Source organism: Oncorhynchus nerka, linkage group LG13 (genome assembly GCF_034236695.1).
Source record: "Oncorhynchus nerka isolate Pitt River linkage group LG13, Oner_Uvic_2.0, whole genome shotgun sequence".
Classification (NCBI taxonomy): domain Eukaryota; kingdom Metazoa; phylum Chordata; class Actinopteri; order Salmoniformes; family Salmonidae; genus Oncorhynchus; species Oncorhynchus nerka.
The window spans coordinates 99,547,770-99,567,277 of record NC_088408.1 but is presented as its reverse complement, the minus strand read 5'-3'; the positions used below and the strand labels follow the sequence as shown (position 1 = coordinate 99,567,277).

The 19,508-nt window shown below is 47.8% G+C and overlaps 1 protein-coding gene across 1 annotated transcript; it reads right to left on the bottom strand.

Annotated features, from left to right (window-relative positions):
* Positions 1-299: 299 nt before the first annotated feature.
* Positions 300-1,598, bottom strand: LOC135574818 (uncharacterized). The gene has a single exon (XM_065027021.1). It carries the CDS (start codon positions 1,596-1,598, stop codon positions 300-302), a length of 1,299 nt encoding a protein of 432 aa, XP_064883093.1.
* Positions 1,599-19,508: the final 17,910 nt, after the last annotated feature.

The following is a 19,508-nucleotide window of genomic DNA, read 5'->3' as shown; positions in this document are numbered from 1 at the left end:
GGGGATGTGTTAGGGGTCCAGGATGTGGTGGGGGTGTGTTGGGGGTCCAGGATGTGGTGGGGATGTGTTAGGGGTCCAGGATGTGGTGGGGGTGTGTTGGGGGTCCAGGATGTGGTGGGGATGTGTTGGGGGTCCAGGATGTGGTGGGGATGTGTTGGGGGTCCAGGATGTGGTGGGGATGTGTTAGGGGTCCAGGATGTGGTGAGGGTGTGTTGGGGGTCCAGGATGTGGTGGGGGTGTGTTAGGGGTCCAGGATGTGGTGAGGGTGTGTTAGGGGTCCAGGATGTGGTGGGGGTGTGTTAGGGGTCCAGGATGTGGTGGGGGTGTGTTGGGGGTCCAGGATGTGGTCGGGGTGTGTTGGGGGTCCGGGATGTGGTGGGGGTGTGTTGGGGGTCCGGGATGTGGTGGGGGTGTGTTGGGGGTCCAGGATGTGGTGGGGGTGTGTTAGGGGTCCAGGATGTGGTGGGGGTGTGTTGGGGGTCCAGGATGTGGTGGGGATGTGTTGGGGGTCCAGGATGTGGTGGGGATGTGTTAGGGGTCCAGGATGTGGTGAGGGTGTGTTGGGGGTCCAGGATGTGGTGGGGGTGTGTTAGGGGTCCAGGATGTGGTGGGGGTGTGTTGGGGGTCCAGGATGTGGTCGGGGTGTGTTGGGGGTCCGGGATGTGGTGGGGGTGTGTTGGGGGTCCGGGATGTGGTGGGGGTGTGTTAGGGGTCCAGGATGTGATGGGGTGTGTTGGGGCTCCAGGATGTGGTGGGGGTGTGTTGGGGGTCCGGGATGTGGTGGGGGTGTGTTGGGGGTCCGGGATGTGGTGGGGGTGTGTTGGGGGTCCGGGATGTGGTGGGGTGTGTTGGGGGTCCGGGATGTGGTGGGGGTGTGTTGGGGGTCCGGGATGGGGTGGGGGTGTGTTGGGGGTCCGGGATGTGGTGGGGGTGTGGTGGGGGTCCAGGATGTGGTGGGTATGTGTTAGGGGTCCAGGATGTGGTGGGGGTGTGTTAGGGGTCCAGGATGCGGTGGGGGTGTGTTGGGGGTCCGAATGCGGTGGGGGTGTGTTGGGGAGTCCGGAATGCGGTGGGGGTGTGTTGGGGGTCCGGAATGCGGTGGGGGTGTGTTGGGGGTCTGGGATGCGGTGGGGGTGTGTTGGGGGTCCGGGATGTGGTGGGGATGTGGTGGGGTCCAGGATGTGGTGGGGGGTGTGTTGGGGGTCCAGGATGTTGTGGGGGTGTGTTGGGGGTCCAGGATGTGGTGAGGGTGTGTTGGGGGTCCGGGATGTGGTGGGGGTGTGTTGGGGGCCCGGGATGTGGTGGGGGTCCAGGATGTGGTGGGGGTGTTGGAGGGTCCAGGATGTGGTGGGGGTGTTGGAGGGTCCAGGATGTGGTGGGGGTGTGTTGGGGGTCCAGGATGTGGTGGGGGTGTGTTGGGGGGTTCGAGATGTGTTGGGGGTGTGTTGGGGGGTTCGAGATGTGTTGGGGGGTCCTAGGGTGTTAGACAGGGGGTCTTCACAGACAGACAGTTGGAAGGCATTAGGTTGGCAGGCAGGACAAATCCGTGTCAGACGCAGCTGTTGCCGACGGCGATTGATATTAGCATTCCACCCCATCCCACACGACCCCTAACCCCTTCATCCCATGTTCTATAGTACTTCTGTCTTGCCATACAGATTATTCTGCATAAGAATATCCCATTATAGACCTAGAGACTAGTATGGGACCTTCCTAGGGACATTAAGACTCAAAGGGGGATGTTGTCTGCCTGCCTACCTGTCTTGCTGTGTTTTTAACTACCCACTTCTCTGTAACTACAGTATGTTAACACACAACAGAAGGCTTCAGACCTCATTTCCTTGAGTCCCAGAACATTGTTAGTTATCAGTACTGAACAACTAGGCCACTTGACAACTGGCACTTTTCTGGCTAATTTCAGGCATATGTGCTGCTCAGGTGGACATACGGTGAAGCAATTATCCCAAATGTTAAACATATTTACAGATGAGCTGCAGTCACTGCAGTGTGTTCATGATGACGACTTGAGGAATGCCGTACGCTGTGAATGGCGCCGCGGGGGTTTCATTGACATGGCACACATTAGTGGTAAACAAACAGCTTCCATTACTGAGAAAGTTGAAGGAGTTTCCTTCATTACGAACAAAACAAACAACATCAGTTGGTGGGTTGAATGGAACTGAGTTTGTTTTGGAAAGGAGGATGTGTTGTGTAGCTGTTCTGTTGAACGCTTACAGATGAATTTTCTGTTCTGTGCTGCGCTGCTTCCATTTACTTAATCCCGCTTCCAAAACTGGGCGAGACAAGAGTCTGTGAGAACAAAACACAACTCCAAAATCAACTACATGAACGCAAAGACGTTTCACCATGTTAATGTGTGACTGTGAACACTGGCAGGTCTTGCTGTGGTTGTCCTTTCACTCACATGCTAACATTAACGTCATACCATCCTTCGACTCAACATGCTAACGTTAGCATTAACGTCATACCATCCTTTGAATCAACACGCTAACGTTAGCATTAACATCATACCATCCTTTGACTCAACATGCTAGTGTTAGTATTAACATCATACCATCTTTTGACTCAACATGCTAACGTTAGCATTAACATCATATTATCTTTCGACTCAACAAGCTAACATTAGCATTAACGTCATACCATCCTTTGACTCAACATGCTAACATTAGCATCAATATTAGTATCATTATCGCCATGCCAGCTAACAACAAATGTTCCCACAACTTTAGAAGAATGTTCCCTTTAGAGTCTCATCCAGTTCATAAACTAACATTTTCATAGGAATTTTCCCGTGATGCGCAATGAATGTTTCCAAGAGACCATTCCCTTAATGTCAAGTAGACCAACCTACAGATGGGTTGGTTGTTTAGCAACAACCTACAGATGGGTTGGTTGTTTAGCAACAACCTACAGATGGGTTGGTTGTTTAGCAACAACCTACAGATGGGTTGGTTGTTTAGCAACAACCTACAGATGGGTTGGTTGTTTAGCAACAACCTACAGATGGGTTGGTTGTTTAGCAACAACTTACAGATGGGTTGGTTGTTTAGCAACAACCTACAGATGGGTTGGTTGTTTAGCAACAACCTACAGATGGGTTGGTTGTTTAGCAACAACCAGATGGGTTGGTTGTTTACAGATGGGTTGGTTGTTTAGCAACAACCTACAGATGGGTTGGTTGTTTAGCAACAACCTACAGATGGGTTGGTTGTTTAGCAACAACCTACAGATGGGTTGGTTGTTTAGCAACAACCTACAGATGGGTTGGTTGTTTAGCAACAACCTACAGATGGGTTGGTTGTTTAGCAACAACCTACAGATGGGTTGGTTGTTTAGCAACAACCCTTGGTTGTTTACAGATGGGTTGGTTGTTTAGCAACAACCTACAGATGGGTTGGTTGTTTAGCAACAACTTACAGATGGGTTGGTTGTTTAGCAACAACCTACAGATGGGTTGGTTGTTTAGCAACAACCTACAGATGGGTTGGTTGTTTAGCAACAACCTACAGATGGGTTGGTTGTTTAGCAACAACCTACAGATGGGTTGGTTGTTTAGCAACAACCTACAGATGGGTTGGTTGTTTAGCAACAACCTACAGATGGGTTGGTTGTTTAGCAACAACCTACAGATGGGTTGGTTGTTTAGCAACAACCTACAGATGGGTTGGTTGTTTAGCAACAACTTACAGATGGGTTGGTTGTTTAGCAACAACATGATTACCATGTTCTCAGAACTTAAGATTGTAAATGTTCTAGACAAGTTTCATGGGGAACGTTGCATGAATGTTCTCCTAACCCTCAGAAAACTGTACACGGGAATGTTCTTGCAACGTCCTATAACGTCCTACCCCTCTCCTCGACCCTGATGTGGGGGCAGCCTCCCCATAGACCACTCTTCTCGACCCTGATGGGGGGGCAGCCCCCCCATAGACCACTCTTCTTGCAACGCCCTACATTAATGTTCTATATTCTAAGAACGTTGTAACCACGTTCTAGATAAGTTCTGCTTGACATTAAGGGAATATTCTCCTAACTTTTAACACCATGCTAAAAAGTTTTTTCTTTGCTAACATAGAATGTTCCCTTAACTAACGGAAAACTGGACATTCAAACATTAAGTGGAACATTACGGGTAACAGTACAAAAACGTTCTCTCTCCCTAGAATTGTAAGCTATGATATCCTTTGCTATAAGATGCTAATGTAGCATTAGCATCATATCCTTGCGGGTAGCCCTGTTTCTAATGTAGCATTAGCATCATATCCTTGCGGGTAGCCCTGTGTCTAATGTAGCATTAGCATCATATCCTTGTGGGTAGCCCTGTGTCTAATGTAGCATTAGCATCATACCCTTGCGGGTAGCCCTGTTTCTAATGTAGCATTAGCATCATATCCTTGCAGGTAGCCCTGTGTCCGTGTCCTCCAGTAGTCTGATTAGCCTGATAAAGTTCTCCTTCACGGCCACCATGCTGTTTGTCGTACTGCCCTCCAGGATCCAACGCTTCCCCTTGGCTAAAGGCTCCAGCTCGAAGTATTTCTTTATCTGGAAGACAGAATGGGGGGGGGGGCATTAAACCAAAGTCAACTCAAACAGCTTATGTCCTGCCTAAAAAAAAATAAGCTTAGCAGCCGCAAAGCCACAACACAGGCTTCCCCAAGGAAATATGTCAGTCTGATCTCTGGGAAAACTAGTAATGCGGATTGTTGGCGTGGGCTTGGCTGTTGGCGTGGGCTTGGCGTGGGCTTGGCTGTTGGCGTGGGCTTGGCTGTTGGTAACATTTGATTATCAGTATCATATGTCTGTGTGTGTGTGTGTGTGTGTGTGTGTGTGTGTGTGTGTGTGTGTGTGTGTGTGTGTGTGTGTGTGTGTGTGTGTGTGTGTGCGTGTGTGTGTGTGTGTGTGTGTGTTTGGGGGGTGAGGAGGAGTAGGAGGAGGAGGAGGAGGGGGGGGGGGAGAGGCGCAATGCTTGGACCTTCTGAAGACACGAGAACTTGTATTATTAGTTGATGTGGATGTTTTGAACCTTAACGCGTGTGTTTTGTAACGTAATGAAACTGGAATCTGCTAGCTAGCTCCCTTATCTGCCCCCTAAACCAGACCGTTTTTTTGTTGTTGCTGCCTCTTACTATTGAGGCAATTACCTGACATGGATGCAATAAATCACCTTTCATTGTGACAAAAGGTTCCACAGTGAAATACAGTATATCGGAGAGAAATGGATGTGTCTGTCGACAATACCTACAGTTGGGGGAAAAAAGTATATAGTCAGCCACCAATTGTGCAAGTTCTCCCCACTACCAGTTACAGGTCTGTGAGAGCCAGAAATATTGCTTGTTTGTAGGTGACCAAATCCTTATTTTCCACCATAATTTGCAAATATATTCATTTAAAATCCTACAATGTGATTTTCTGGATTTTTTCCCCTCATTTTGTCTGTCATAGTTGAAGTGTACCTATGGTGAAAATTACAGGCCTCTCCCGTCTTTTTAAGTGGGAGAACCTGCACAATTGGTGGCTGACTAAATACTTTTTTGCCCCACTGTACCTAATAGCTACCGCTTCAGCCTCATTCTCCTCAATCTACTGAGGGAAATGTTCCTTGATGAGACATGAATAGAACAATATTACCACAGATGTTGTTGATATAGATTCAAATAACAAGCCAAACAGCAACAACAAAAGAAACTTGTATTCTCTGATAACTTATAGTTTAGTTGTGACCATGTTGTGGACATAACGTGTTATTTAAAGCATGGCCATTCAAACATGGTTTTGACTAGATGGTATACAGCTATGGATGGTATACAGTTAGGAGAATTTACTCAGCAGGTTAGGAGAATTTACTCAGCAGGTTAGGAGAATTTACTCAGCAGGTTAGGAGAATTTACTCAGCAGGTTAGGAGAACTTACTCAGCAGGTTAGGAGAATTTACGCAGCAGGTTAGGAGAACTTACTCAGCAGGTTAGGAGAATTTACTCAGCAGGTTAGGAGAACTTACTCAGCAGGTTAGGAGAATTTACGCAGCAGGTTAGGAGAACTTACTCAGCAGGTTAGGAGAATTTACTCAGCAGGTTAGGAGAATTTACTCAGCAGGTTAGGAGAATTTACTCAGCAGGTTAGGAGAATTTACTCAGCAGGTTAGGAGAACTTACTCAGCAGGTTAGGAAAATTTACTCAGCAGGTTAGGAGAATTTACGCAGCAGGTTAGGAGAATTTACTCAGCAGGTTAGGAGAATTTACGCAGCAGGTTAGAAGAATGTGGGTTAATGAGGCTAAGGTTAGGACAGTGTTCAGGAGAATTGGGTTACTCCCCCTTTCCTTCAGTCAAATGGTCAAATCACCCTCTAGTGGCCTCATGGGTGGAATGTTAATATTTTTCATAATTTCATAATTGTTTTTTACATTATTTCAAAAGAGCTGCCGAAAATCCTGTGATCCTATGTCAAACGGTTTTTATATTTCAATCTTCTGTGAAGTATATAAAGTGTCAAATTGGGATGCTAACTCAACATGTACTACATGTCCACTCTATATCTGACATGGTACAAGCCCATAACCCATTTTTAAGCCCATTACCAAGTGTGTGAGGTGTTTACTTTTGTTTCAAAGTTGATTTGTTTTAAGACTACCAAGAAACACTGTGTGACCCTGATTTAGCCCATTGTAGTAAAAGGTTAAGGTTAGGGTTACCTAAAATGCTGTCCTAACCTGCTATGAAAAGTCACTCCTGTCTGTAGCTGTATACCATCTAGCCACAACCTTCAAAACATCCACAACAGCCACAACAAAGATTTCCTCACTTCCTGCCCACTGCTGCTATTTTGAACAGGTCTCTCTTCCAGAAGATTTGTTTATCTCAGTGAGACAAACCTGTATAAGTAAAAGTTATGCAAAAGAGATTGGAGAAGCCGTCCGCTCTCCTTATCACTTCTGTATTTGCTAAAACAAACAGCTGAGATATCAAAGTGTATCTATTTCAATCAAATGAGATGTCCTGATCAACGCTGTTCCTCCTGGTTAGGACATAGACCAGCATCACACAATCAGGGTTCTGGCCAACGCTGTTCCTCCTGGTTAGGACATAGACCAGTATCACACAATCAGGGTTCCGGTCAACGCTGTTCCTCCTGGTTAGGACATAGACCAGATCACACAATCAGGTTTCTGGTCAACGCTGTTCCTCCTGGTTAGGTCATAGACCAGCATCACACAATCAGGGTTCTGGTCAACGCTGTTCCTCCTGGTTAGGACATAGACCAGCATCACACAATCAGGGTTCTGGTCAACGCTGTTCCTCCTGGTTAGGACATAGACCAGCATCACACAATCAGGGTTCTGGTCAACGCTGTTCCTCCTGGTTAGGACATAGACCAGCATCACACAATCAGGGTTCTGGTCAATGCTTTTCCTCCTGGTTAGGACATAGACCAGCATCACACAATCAGGGTTCTAGTCAACGCTGTCCCTCCTGGTTAGGACATAGACCAGCATCACACAAGCAGGGTTCTGGTCAACGCTGTTCCTCCTGGTTAGGACATAGACCAGCATCACACAATCAGGGTTCTGATCAACGCTGTTCCTCCTGGTTAGGACATAGACCAGCATCACACAATCAGGGTTCTGGTCAATGCTGTTCCTCCTGGTTAGGACATAGACCAGCATCACACAATCAGGGTTCTAGTCAAAGCTGTTCCTCCTGGTTAGGACATAGGCCAGCATCACACAATCAGGGTCCTGGTCAACGCTGTTCCTCCTGGTTAGGACATAGACCAGCATCACACAATCAGGGTTCTGGTCAACGCTGTTCCTCCTGGTTAGGACATAGACCAGCATCACACAATCAGGGTTCTGGTCAACGCTGTTCCTCCTGGTTAGGACATAGACCAGCATCACACAATCAGGGTTCTGGTCAACGCTGTTCCTCCTGGTTAGGACATAGACCAGCATCACACAATCAGGGTTCCGGTCAACGCTGTTCCTCCTGGTTAGGACATAGACCAGATCACACAATCAGGGTCCTGATCAATGCTGTTCCTCCTGGTTAGGACATAGACCAGCATCACACAATCAGGGTTCTGATCAACGCTGTTCCTCCTGGTTAGGACATAGACCAGCATCACACAATCAGGGTTCTGATCAACGCTCAACGCTGTTCTGATCTCCTCCTGGTTAGGACATAGACCAACATCACACAATCAGGGTTCTGATCAACGCTGTTCCTCCTGGTTAGGACATAGACCAGCATCACACAATCAGGGTTCTGGTCAATGCTGTTCCTCCTGGTTAGGACATAGACCAGCATCACACAATCAGGGTTCTAGTCAAAGCTGTTCCTCCTGGTTAGGACATAGGCCAGCATCACACAATCAGGGTCCTGGTCAACGCTGTTCCTCCTGGTTAGGACATAGACCAGCATCACACAATCAGGGTTCTGGTCAACGCTGTTCCTCCTGGTTAGGACATAGACCAGCATCACACAAGCAGGGTTCTGGTCAACGCTGTTCCTCCTGGTTAGGACATAGACCAACATCACACAATCAGGGTTCTGATCAACGCTGTTCCTCCTGGTTAGGACATAGACCAGCATCACACAATCAGGGTTCTGATCAACGCTGTTCCTCCTAGTTAGGACATAGACCAGATCACACAATCAGGGTCCTGATCAACGCTGTTCCTCCTGGTTAGGACATAGACCAGCATCACACAATCAGGGTTCTGATCAACGCTGTTCCTCCTAGTTAGGACATAGACCAACATCACACAATCAGGGTTCTGATCAACGCTAGGACATAGACCAGGATCACACAATCAGGGTTCTGATCAACGCTGTTCCTCCTGGTTAGGACATAGACCAACATCACACAATCAGGGTTCTGGTCAACGCTGTTCCTCCTGGTTAGGACATAGACCAGCATCACACAATCAGGGTTCTGATCAACGCTGTTCCTCCTGGTTAGGACATAGACCAGATCACACAATCAGGGTCCTGATCAACGCTGTTCCTCCTGGTTAGGACATAGACCAGCATCACACAATCAGGGTTCTGATCAACGCTGTTCCTCCTGGTTAGGACATAGACCAGCATCACACAATCAGGGATCAACGCTCATAGACCAGGATCACACAATCAGGGTTCTGATCAACGCTGTTCCTCCTGGTTAGGACATAGACCAGCATCACACAATCAGGGTTCTGGTCAACGCTGTTCCTCCTGGTTAGGACATAGACCAACATCACACAATCAGGGTTCTGATCAACGCTGTTCCTCCTGGTTAGGACATAGACCAACATCACACAATCAGGGTTCTGGTCAACGCTGTTCCTCCTGGTTAGGACATAGACCAGCATCACACAATCAGGGTTCTGATCAACGCTGTTCCTCCTGGTTAGGAAATAGACCAGGATCACACAATCAGGGTTCTGGTCAATGCTGTTCCTCCTGGTTAGGACATAGACCAGCATCACACAATCAGGGTTCTGGTCAACGCTGTTTCTCCTGGTTAGGACATAGACCAGCATCACACAATCAGGGTTCTGGTCAACGCTGTTCCTCCTGGTTAGGACATAGACCAGCATCACACAATCAGGGTTCTGGTCAACGCTGTTCCTCCTGGTTAGGACATAGACCAGCATCACACAATCAGGGTTCTGGTCAACGCTGTTCCTCCTGGTTAGGACATAGACCAGCATCACACAATCAGGGTTCTGATCAACGCTGTTCCTCCTGGTTAGGACATAGACCAGCATCACACAATCAGGGTTCTGATCAACGCTGTTCCTCCTGGTTAGGACATAGACCAGCATCACACAATCAGGGTTCTGGTCAATGCTTTTCCTCCTGGTTAGGACATAGACCAGCATCACACAATCAGGGTTCTAGTCAACGCTGTCCCTCCTGGTTAGGACATAGACCAGCATCACACAAGCAGGGTTCTGGTCAACGCTGTTCCTCCTGGTTAGGACATAGACCAACATCACACAATCAGGGTTCTGATCAACGCTGTTCCTCCTGGTTAGGACATAGACCAGCATCACACAATCAGGGTTCTGGTCAATGCTGTTCCTCCTGGTTAGGACATAGACCAGCATCACACAATCAGGGTTCTGATCAAAGCTGTTCCTCCTGGTTAGGACATAGACCAGCATCACACAATCAGGGTCCTGGTCAACGATCTGTTCCTCCTCCTGGTTAGGACATAGACCAGCATCACACAATCAGGGTTCTGGTCAACGCTGTTCCTCCTGGTTAGGACATAGACCAACATCACACAATCAGGGTTCTGGTCAACGCTGATCAACGCTCCTCCTGGTTAGGACATAGACCAACATCACACAATCAGGGTTCTGATCAACGCTGTTCCTCCTGGTTAGGACATAGACCAGCATCACACAATCAGGGTTCTGATCAACGCTGTTCCTCCTAGTTAGGACATAGACCAGATCACACAATCAGGGTCCTGATCAACGCTGTTCCTCCTGGTTAGGACATAGACCAGCATCACACAATCAGGGTTCTGATCAACGCTGTTCCTCCTAGTTAGGACATAGACCAACATCACACAATCAGGGTTCTGATCAACGCTAGGACATAGACCAGGATCACACAATCAGGGTTCTGATCAACGCTGTTCCTCCTGGTTAGGACATAGACCAACATCACACAATCAGGGTTCTGATCAACGCTGGTTCCTCCACAATCAGGGTTCTGATCAACGCTAGGACATAGACCAGGATCACACAAGCAGGGTTCTGGTCAACGCTGTTCCTCCTGGTTAGGACATAGACCAGCATCACACAATCAGGGTTCTAGTCAACGCTGTTCCTCCTGGTTAGGACATAGACCAGCATCACACAATCAGGGTCCTGGTCAACGCTGTTCTTCCTGGTTAGGACATAGACCAGCATCACACAATCAGGGTTCTGGTCAACGCTGTTCCTCCTGGTTAGGACATAGACCAGCATCACACAAGCAGGGTTCTGGTCAACGTTGTTCCTCCTGGTTAGGACATAGACCAACATCACACAATCAGGGTTCTGATCAACGCTGTTCCTCCTGGTTAGGACATAGACCAGCATCACACAATCAGGGTTCTGATCAACGCTGTTCCTCCTAGTTAGGACATAGACCAGATCACACAATCAGGGTCCTGATCAACGCTGTTCCTCCTGGTTAGGACATAGACCAGCATCACACAATCAGGGTTCTGATCAACGCTGTTCCTCCTAGTTAGGACATAGACCAACATCACACAATCAGGGTTCTGATCAACGCTAGGACATAGACCAGGATCACACAATCAGGGTTCTGATCAACGCTGTTCCTCCTGGTTAGGACATAGACCAACATCACACAATCAGGGTTCTGATCAACGCTGTTCCTCCTGGTTAGGACATAGACCAGCATCACACAATCAGGGTTCTGATCAACGCTGTTCCTCCTAGTTAGGACATAGACCAGATCACACAATCAGGGTCCTGATCAACGCTGTTCCTCCTGGTTAGGACATAGACCAGCATCACACAATCAGGGTTCTGATCAACGCTGTTCCTCCTAGTTAGGACATAGACCAACATCACACAATCAGGGTTCTGATCAACGCTAGGACATAGACCAGGATCACACAATCAGGGTTCTGATCAATGCTGTTCCTCCTGGTTAGGACATAGACCAACATCACACAATCAGGGTTCTGATCAACGCTGTTCCTCCTGGTTAGGACATAGACCAGCATCACACAATCAGGGTTCTGATCAACGCTAGGACATAGACCAGGATCACACAATCAGGGTTCTGATCAACGCTGTTCCTCCTGGTTAGGACATAGACCAGCATCACACAATCAGGGTTCTGATCAACGCTGTTCCTCCTGGTTAGGACATAGACCAACATCACACAATCAGGGTTCTGATCAACGCTGTTCCTCCTAGTTAGGACAAAGACCAACATCACACAATCAGGGTTCTGATCAACGCTGTTCCTCCTGGTTAGGACATAGACCAACATCACACAATCAGGGTTCTGGTCAACGCTGTTCCTCCTGGTTAGGACATAGACCAGCATCACACAATCAGGGTTCTAGTCAACGCTGTTCCTCCTGGTTAGGACATAGACCAACATCACACAATCAGGGTTCTAGTCAACGCTGTTCCTCCTAGTTAGGACATAGACCAGCATCACACAATCAGGGTTCTAGTCAACGCTGTTCCTCCTAGTTAGGACATAGACCAGCATCACACAATCAGGGTTCTGGTCAACACTGTTCCTCCTGGTTAGGACATAGACCAGCATCACACAATCAGGGTTCTGGTCAACGCTGTTCCTCCTAGTTAGGACATAGACCAGCATCACACAATCAGGGTTCTGATCAACGCTGTTCCTCCTGGTTAGGACATAGACCAGCATCACACAATCAGGGTTCTGATCAACGCTGTTCCTCCTGGTTAGGACATAGACCAGCATCACACAAGCAGGGTTCTGGTCAACGCTGTTCCTCCTGGTTAGGACATAGACCAGCATCACACAATCAGGGTTCTAGTCAACGCTGTTCCTCCTGGTTAGGACATAGACCAGCATCACACAATCAGGGTCCTGGTCAACGCTGTTCCTCCTGGTTAGGACATAGACCAGCATCACACAATCAGGGTTCTGGTCAACGCTGTTCCTCCTGGTTAGGACATAGACCAGCATCACACAAGCAGGGTTCTGGTCAACGTTGTTCCTCCTGGTTAGGACATAGACCAACATCACACAATCAGGGTTCTGATCAACGCTGTTCCTCCTGGTTAGGACATAGACCAGCATCACACAATCAGGGTTCTGATCAACGCTGTTCCTCCTAGTTAGGACATAGACCAGATCACACAATCAGGGTCCTGATCAACGCTGTTCCTCCTGGTTAGGACATAGACCAGCATCACACAATCAGGGTTCTGATCAACGCTGTTCCTCCTAGTTAGGACATAGACCAACATCACACAATCAGGGTTCTGATCAACGCTAGGACATAGACCAGGATCACACAATCAGGGTTCTGATCAACGCTGTTCCTCCTGGTTAGGACATAGACCAACATCACACAATCAGGGTTCTGATCAACGCTGTTCCTCCTGGTTAGGACATAGACCAGCATCACACAATCAGGGTTCTGATCAACGCTGTTCCTCCTAGTTAGGACATAGACCAGATCACACAATCAGGGTCCTGATCAACGCTGTTCCTCCTGGTTAGGACATAGACCAGCATCACACAATCAGGGTTCTGATCAACGCTGTTCCTCCTAGTTAGGACATAGACCAACATCACACAATCAGGGTTCTGATCAACGCTAGGACATAGACCAGGATCACACAATCAGGGTTCTGATCAATGCTGTTCCTCCTGGTTAGGACATAGACCAACATCACACAATCAGGGTTCTGATCAACGCTGTTCCTCCTGGTTAGGACATAGACCAGCATCACACAATCAGGGTTCTGATCAACGCTAGGACATAGACCAGATCACACAATCAGGGTTCTGATCAACGCTGTTCCTCCTGGTTAGGACATAGACCAGCATCACACAATCAGGGTTCTGATCAACGCTGTTCCTCCTGGTTAGGACATAGACCAACATCACACAATCAGGGTTCTGATCAACGCTGTTCCTCCTAGTTAGGACAAAGACCAACATCACACAATCAGGGTTCTGATCAACGCTGTTCCTCCTGGTTAGGACATAGACCAACATCACACAATCAGGGTTCTGGTCAACGCTGTTCCTCCTGGTTAGGACATAGACCAGCATCACACAATCAGGGTTCTAGTCAACGCTGTTCCTCCTGGTTAGGACATAGACCAACATCACACAATCAGGGTTCTAGTCAACGCTGTTCCTCCTAGTTAGGACATAGACCAGCATCACACAATCAGGGTTCTAGTCAACGCTGTTCCTCCTAGTTAGGACATAGACCAGCATCACACAATCAGGGTTCTGGTCAACACTGTTCCTCCTGGTTAGGACATAGACCAGCATCACACAATCAGGGTTCTGGTCAACGCTGTTCCTCCTAGTTAGGACATAGACCAGCATCACACAATCAGGGTTCTGATCAACGCTGTTCCTCCTGGTTAGGACATAGACCAGCATCACACAATCAGGGTTCTGATCAACGCTGTTCCTCCTGGTTAGGACATAGACCAGCATCACACAATCAGGGTTCTGATCAACGCTGTTTCTCCTAGTTAGGACATAGACCAGCATCACACAATCAGGGTTCTGATCAACGCTGTTCCTCCTGGTTAGGACATAGACCAGCATCACACAATCAGGGTCCTGGTCAACGCTGTTCCTCCTGGTTAGGACATAGACCAGCATCACACAATCAGGGTTCTGGTCAACGCTGTTCCTCCTGGTTAGGACATAGACCAGCATCACACAAGCAGGGTTCTGGTCAACGCTGTTCCTCCTGGTTAGGACATAGACCAACATCACACAATCAGGGTTCTGATCAACGCTGTTCCTCCTAGTTAGGACATAGACCAACATCACACAATCAGGGTTCTGATCAACGCTGTTCCTCCTGGTTAGGACATAGACCAACATCACACAATCAGGGTTCTGATCAACGCTGTTCCTCCTGGTTAGGACATAGACCAGCATCACACAATCAGGGTTCTGGTCAACGCTGTTCCTCCTGGTTAGGACATAGACCAGCATCACACAATCAGGGTTCTGGTCAACGCTGTTCCTCCTGGTTAGGACATAGACCAACATCACACAATCAGGGTTCTGATCAACGCTGTTCCTCCTGGTTAGGACATAGACCAGCATCACACAATCAGGGTTCTGATCAACGCTGTTCCTCCTGGTTAGGACATAGACCAGCATCATACAATCAGGGTTCTGATCAACGCTGTTCCTCCTGGTTAGGACATAGACCAGCATCACACAATCAGGGTTCTAGTCAACGCTGTTCCATCTAGTCAACGCTGTTCCTCCTGGTTAGGACATAGACCAGCATCACACAATCAGGGTTCTGGTCAACACTGTTCCTCCTGGTTAGGACATAGACCAGCATCACACAATCAGGGTTCTGGTCAACGCTGTTCCTCCTAGTTAGGACATAGACCAGCATCACACAATCAGGGTTCTAGTCAACGCTGTTCCTCCTGGTTAGGACATAGACCAGCATCATACAATCAGGGTTCTAGTCAACGCTGTTCCTCCTGGTTAGGACATAGACCAACATCACACAATCAGGGTTCTGGTCAACGCTGTTTCTCCTGGTTAGGACATAGACCAACATCACACAATCAGGGTTCTGGTCAACGCTGTTCCTCCTGGTTAGGACATAGACCAGCATCACACAATCAGGGTTCTGGTCAACGCTGTTCCTCCTGGTTAGGACATAGACCAACATCACACAATCAGGGTTCTGGTCAACACTGTTTTTAGACCAGGGCTATGTTCAGCAGCTGATAAACTAAAGAGGAAATTACATACACAAAGGTTGCAACATTTTTGTAACTTTCCAAAAATTCAGAGGTTTTCCAGAAATCCCGGTAGGAGAATTTCTGTATTTCCCTCCTAATTTCAATAATCTTTCAATCACGATTTCTGGAAAACCAGCATTCATCACATAGATGCATCACTGTGATGAAACGTGTTCACAAGAAGAGAAACAGGATCATTACACAGCAAACCTGTCCATTTTTAACAAATGTCTGTCTACCTGCTGTGTCTGCCACCCTCTCTGCCTCTGTCTGCCTGTCTCTGTCGATCTGCCTGCCTGTCTACCTGCTGTGTCTGCCTGCCTGCTGTGTCTGTCTACCTGCTGTGTCTGCCTGCCTGTCTACCTGCTGTGTCTGCCTGCCTGTCTACCTGCTGTGTCTGCCTGCCTGTCTACCTGCTGTGTCTGCCTCCCTCTCTGCCTCTGTCTGCCACCCTCTCTGCCTCTGTTTACCTGCTGTGTCTGCCTGCCTCTGTCTGCCTTCCTCTCTGCCTCCGTCTGCCTCCCTCTCTGCCTCTGTCTGCCTGTCTCTGTCGATCTGCCTGCCTGTCTACCTGCTGTGTCTGCCTTCCTCTCTGCCTCCGTCTGCCACCCTCTCTGCCTCTGTCTGCCTGTCTCTGTCGATCTGCCTGCCTGTCTATCTGCCTGTCTGCCTGCTACCCAGCCAAGTCAGTGGTAGTATGTGTCCATGTCTGTGTTTATGTCTGTGTCTATGTCTGTGTCTATGTCTGTGTCTATGTCTGTGTCCTCTGAGTTGACAAGTCTGTCCAAGTAGAACGTTAGTTTAACAACAAATGAAGTCTCCTCTCCTCTGATCTCCTCAGCCTGGCTGACAGGCTGGCCCGGAGCCTGGGTGGAAAGCCGAGCGGACTCACTGTGAATAAATCAGTCTCCAGACTCCATGCCCTCCCAGCTCTAACCTCCCCACCAGCCCTGTCTGTCTGTCTGTCTGTCTGTCTGTCTGTCTGTCTGTCTGTCTGTCTGTCTGTCTGTCTGTCTGTCTGTCTGTCTGTCTGTCTGTCTGTCTGTCTGCCTGCCTGCCTGCCTGTCTGTCTGCCTGTCTGTCTGTCTGTCTGCCTGCCTGCCTGCCTGCCTGCCTGCCTGCCTGCCTGTCTGTCTGTCTGTCTGCGGGTTGTCTGTAGCAAAGGCCCTCTACTCACACATGCACATACACACACAGACTTACACACACACAGAGACAGACAGACAGACCAAATATGTCTACCGCCCCGTAGCACTCACTTCCGTCATCGTGAAGTGCTTTGAGAGACTAGTCAAGGACCATATCACCTCCACCCTACCTGACACCCTAGACCCACTCCAATTTGCTTACCGCCCAAATAGGTCCACAGACGATGCAATCTCAACCACACTGCACACTGCCCTAACCCACCTGGACAAGAGGAATACCTATGTGAGAATGCTGTTCATCGACTACAGCTCGGCATTCAACACCATAGTACCCTCCAAGCTCGTCATCAAGCTCGAGACCCTGGGTCTCGACCCCGCCCTGTGCAACTGGGTACTGGACTTCCTGACGGGCCGCCCCCAGGTGGTGAGGGTAGGCAACAACATCTCCTCCCCGCTGATCCTCAACACGGGGGCCCCACAAGGGTGCGTTCTGAGCTCTCTCCTGTACTCCCTGTTCACCCACGACTGCGTGGCCACGCACGCCTCCAACTCAATCATCAAGTTTGCGGACGACACAACAGTGCTAGGCTTGATTACCAACAACGACGAGACGGCCTACAGGGAGGAGGTGAGGGCCCTCGGAGTGTGGTGTCAGGAAAATAACCTCACACTCAACGTCAACAAAACTAAGGAGATGATTGTGGACTTCAGGAAACAGCAGAGGAACACCCCTATCCACATCGATGGAACAGTAGTGGAGAGGGTAGCAAGTTTTAAGTTCCTCGGCATACACATCACAGACAAACTGAATTGGTCCACTCACACTGACAGCGTCGTGAAGAAGGCGCAGCAGCGCCTCTTCAACCTCAGGAGGCTGAAGAAATTCGGCTTGTCACCAAAAGCACTCACAAACTTCTACAGATGCACAATCGAGAGCATCCTGGCGGGCTGTATCACCGCCTGGTACGGCAACTGCTCCGCCCTCAACCGTAAGGCTCTCCAGAGGGTAGTGAGGTCTGCACAACGCATCACCGGGGGCAAACTACCTGCCCTCCAGGACACCTACACCACCCGATGTTACAGGAAGGCCATAAAGATCATCAAGGACATCAACCACCCGAACCACTGCCTGTTCACCCCGCTATCATCCAGAAGGCGAGGTCAGTACAGGTGCATCAAAGCTGGGACTGAGAGACTGAAAAACAGCTTCTATCTCAAGGCTATCAGACTGTTAAACAGCCACCATTGAGTGGCTGCTGCCAACACACTGTCATTGACACTGACCCAACTCCAGCCACTTTAATAATGGGAATTGATGGGAAATTATGTAAATATATCACTAGCCACTTTAAACAATGCTACCTTATATAATGTTACTTACCCTACATTATTCATCTCATATGCATACGTATATACTGTACTCTACATCATCGACTGCATCCTTATGTAATACATGTATCACTAGCCACTTTAACTATGCCACTTTGTTTACTTTGTCTACATACTCATCTCATATGTATATACTGTACTCGATACCATCTACTGTATGCTGCTCTGTACCATCACTCACTCATATATCCTTATGTACATATTCTTTATCCCCTTACACTGTGTATAAGACAGTAGTTTTAGAATTGTTAGTTAGATTACTTGTTGGTTATCACTGCATTGTCGGAACTAGAAGCACAAGCATTTCGCTACACTCGCATTAACATCTGCTAACCATGTGTATGTGACAAATAAAATTTGATTTGATTTGAATATGTCAGTGTGTCCTTAGGGTTAAGATAACGATCACTGCAGTAGATAGTTGTTACACTATGGCTGGGGAGTAACAGATGACGTGTCATCTATGAAGGTGAATCATTAACAATGATTTGAGCGTGCAAAATAGATTTGTAGTTGTAAACACAAATTGGATGTGTCTAACTGATGCGTTGTGAACATCATTTGTAGTACCGCAATAGATTAGGTAAAGTTATTTTGCAAGCTATTTTAAGATAGCTAGCTAGCTAGCTTGATTCTGTATGGAGCCATAGATAGATAGCTAGCTAGCTTGATTCTGTATGGAGCCATAGATAGATAGCTAACTAGCTTGATTCTGTATGGAGCCATAGATAGATAGCTAACTAGCTTGATTCTGTATGGAGCCATAGATAGATAGATAGCTAGCTTGATTCTGTATGGAGCCATAGATACATAGCTAGCTAGCTTGATTCTGTATGGAGCCATAGATCGATAGCTAGCTAGCTTGATTCTGTATGGAGCCATAGATACATAGCTAGCTAGCTTGATTCTGTATGGAGCCATAGATCGATAGCTAGCTAGCTTGATTCTGTATGGAGCCATAGATACATAGCTAGCTAGCTTGATTCTGTATGGAGCCATAGATAGCTAGATAGCTAGCATGATTCTGTATGGAGCCATAGATAGCTAGCTAGCATAATCATTAGAAAATGAACCATTCACCTGCTAAGACCGAGCAACGTACATACATACCATGATTTATTGATCACCCAGTTAGATCTGTAGTTTTAGTAGAAGCACAGCTGAAGGTAGAACATTATTTGTTTAGCTTTGACATTGGCTGTACTCTGTGAATCTGTACTGCCCTTTGATTGATGTATGTACACTGAACAAAAATGTGACTCACGACCTGGATATGGTCTTATGTAGAAACATTTGAAATTTAGTTTTTTTTTTTTTACAGTGGATAAAAGTAGACACCTAGAACTACAAAATGGTATATCGTACAATGCATTTTTGAGGAACAATGGGTAAGTAATTCTGCTTTGAAAGTTGATCAACTTGTAAACTCACTTTTTTAGAAAATGGCTTTAGGATGTTTTGGTACTACGACTGGAA

What these genes read in the sequence shown, in the direction of transcription:
- LOC135574818 (XM_065027021.1), bottom strand. Translation starts at nt 1,598, where the DNA reads ATGGGGTGGAATGCTAATATCAATCGCCGTCGGCAACAGCTGCGTCTG.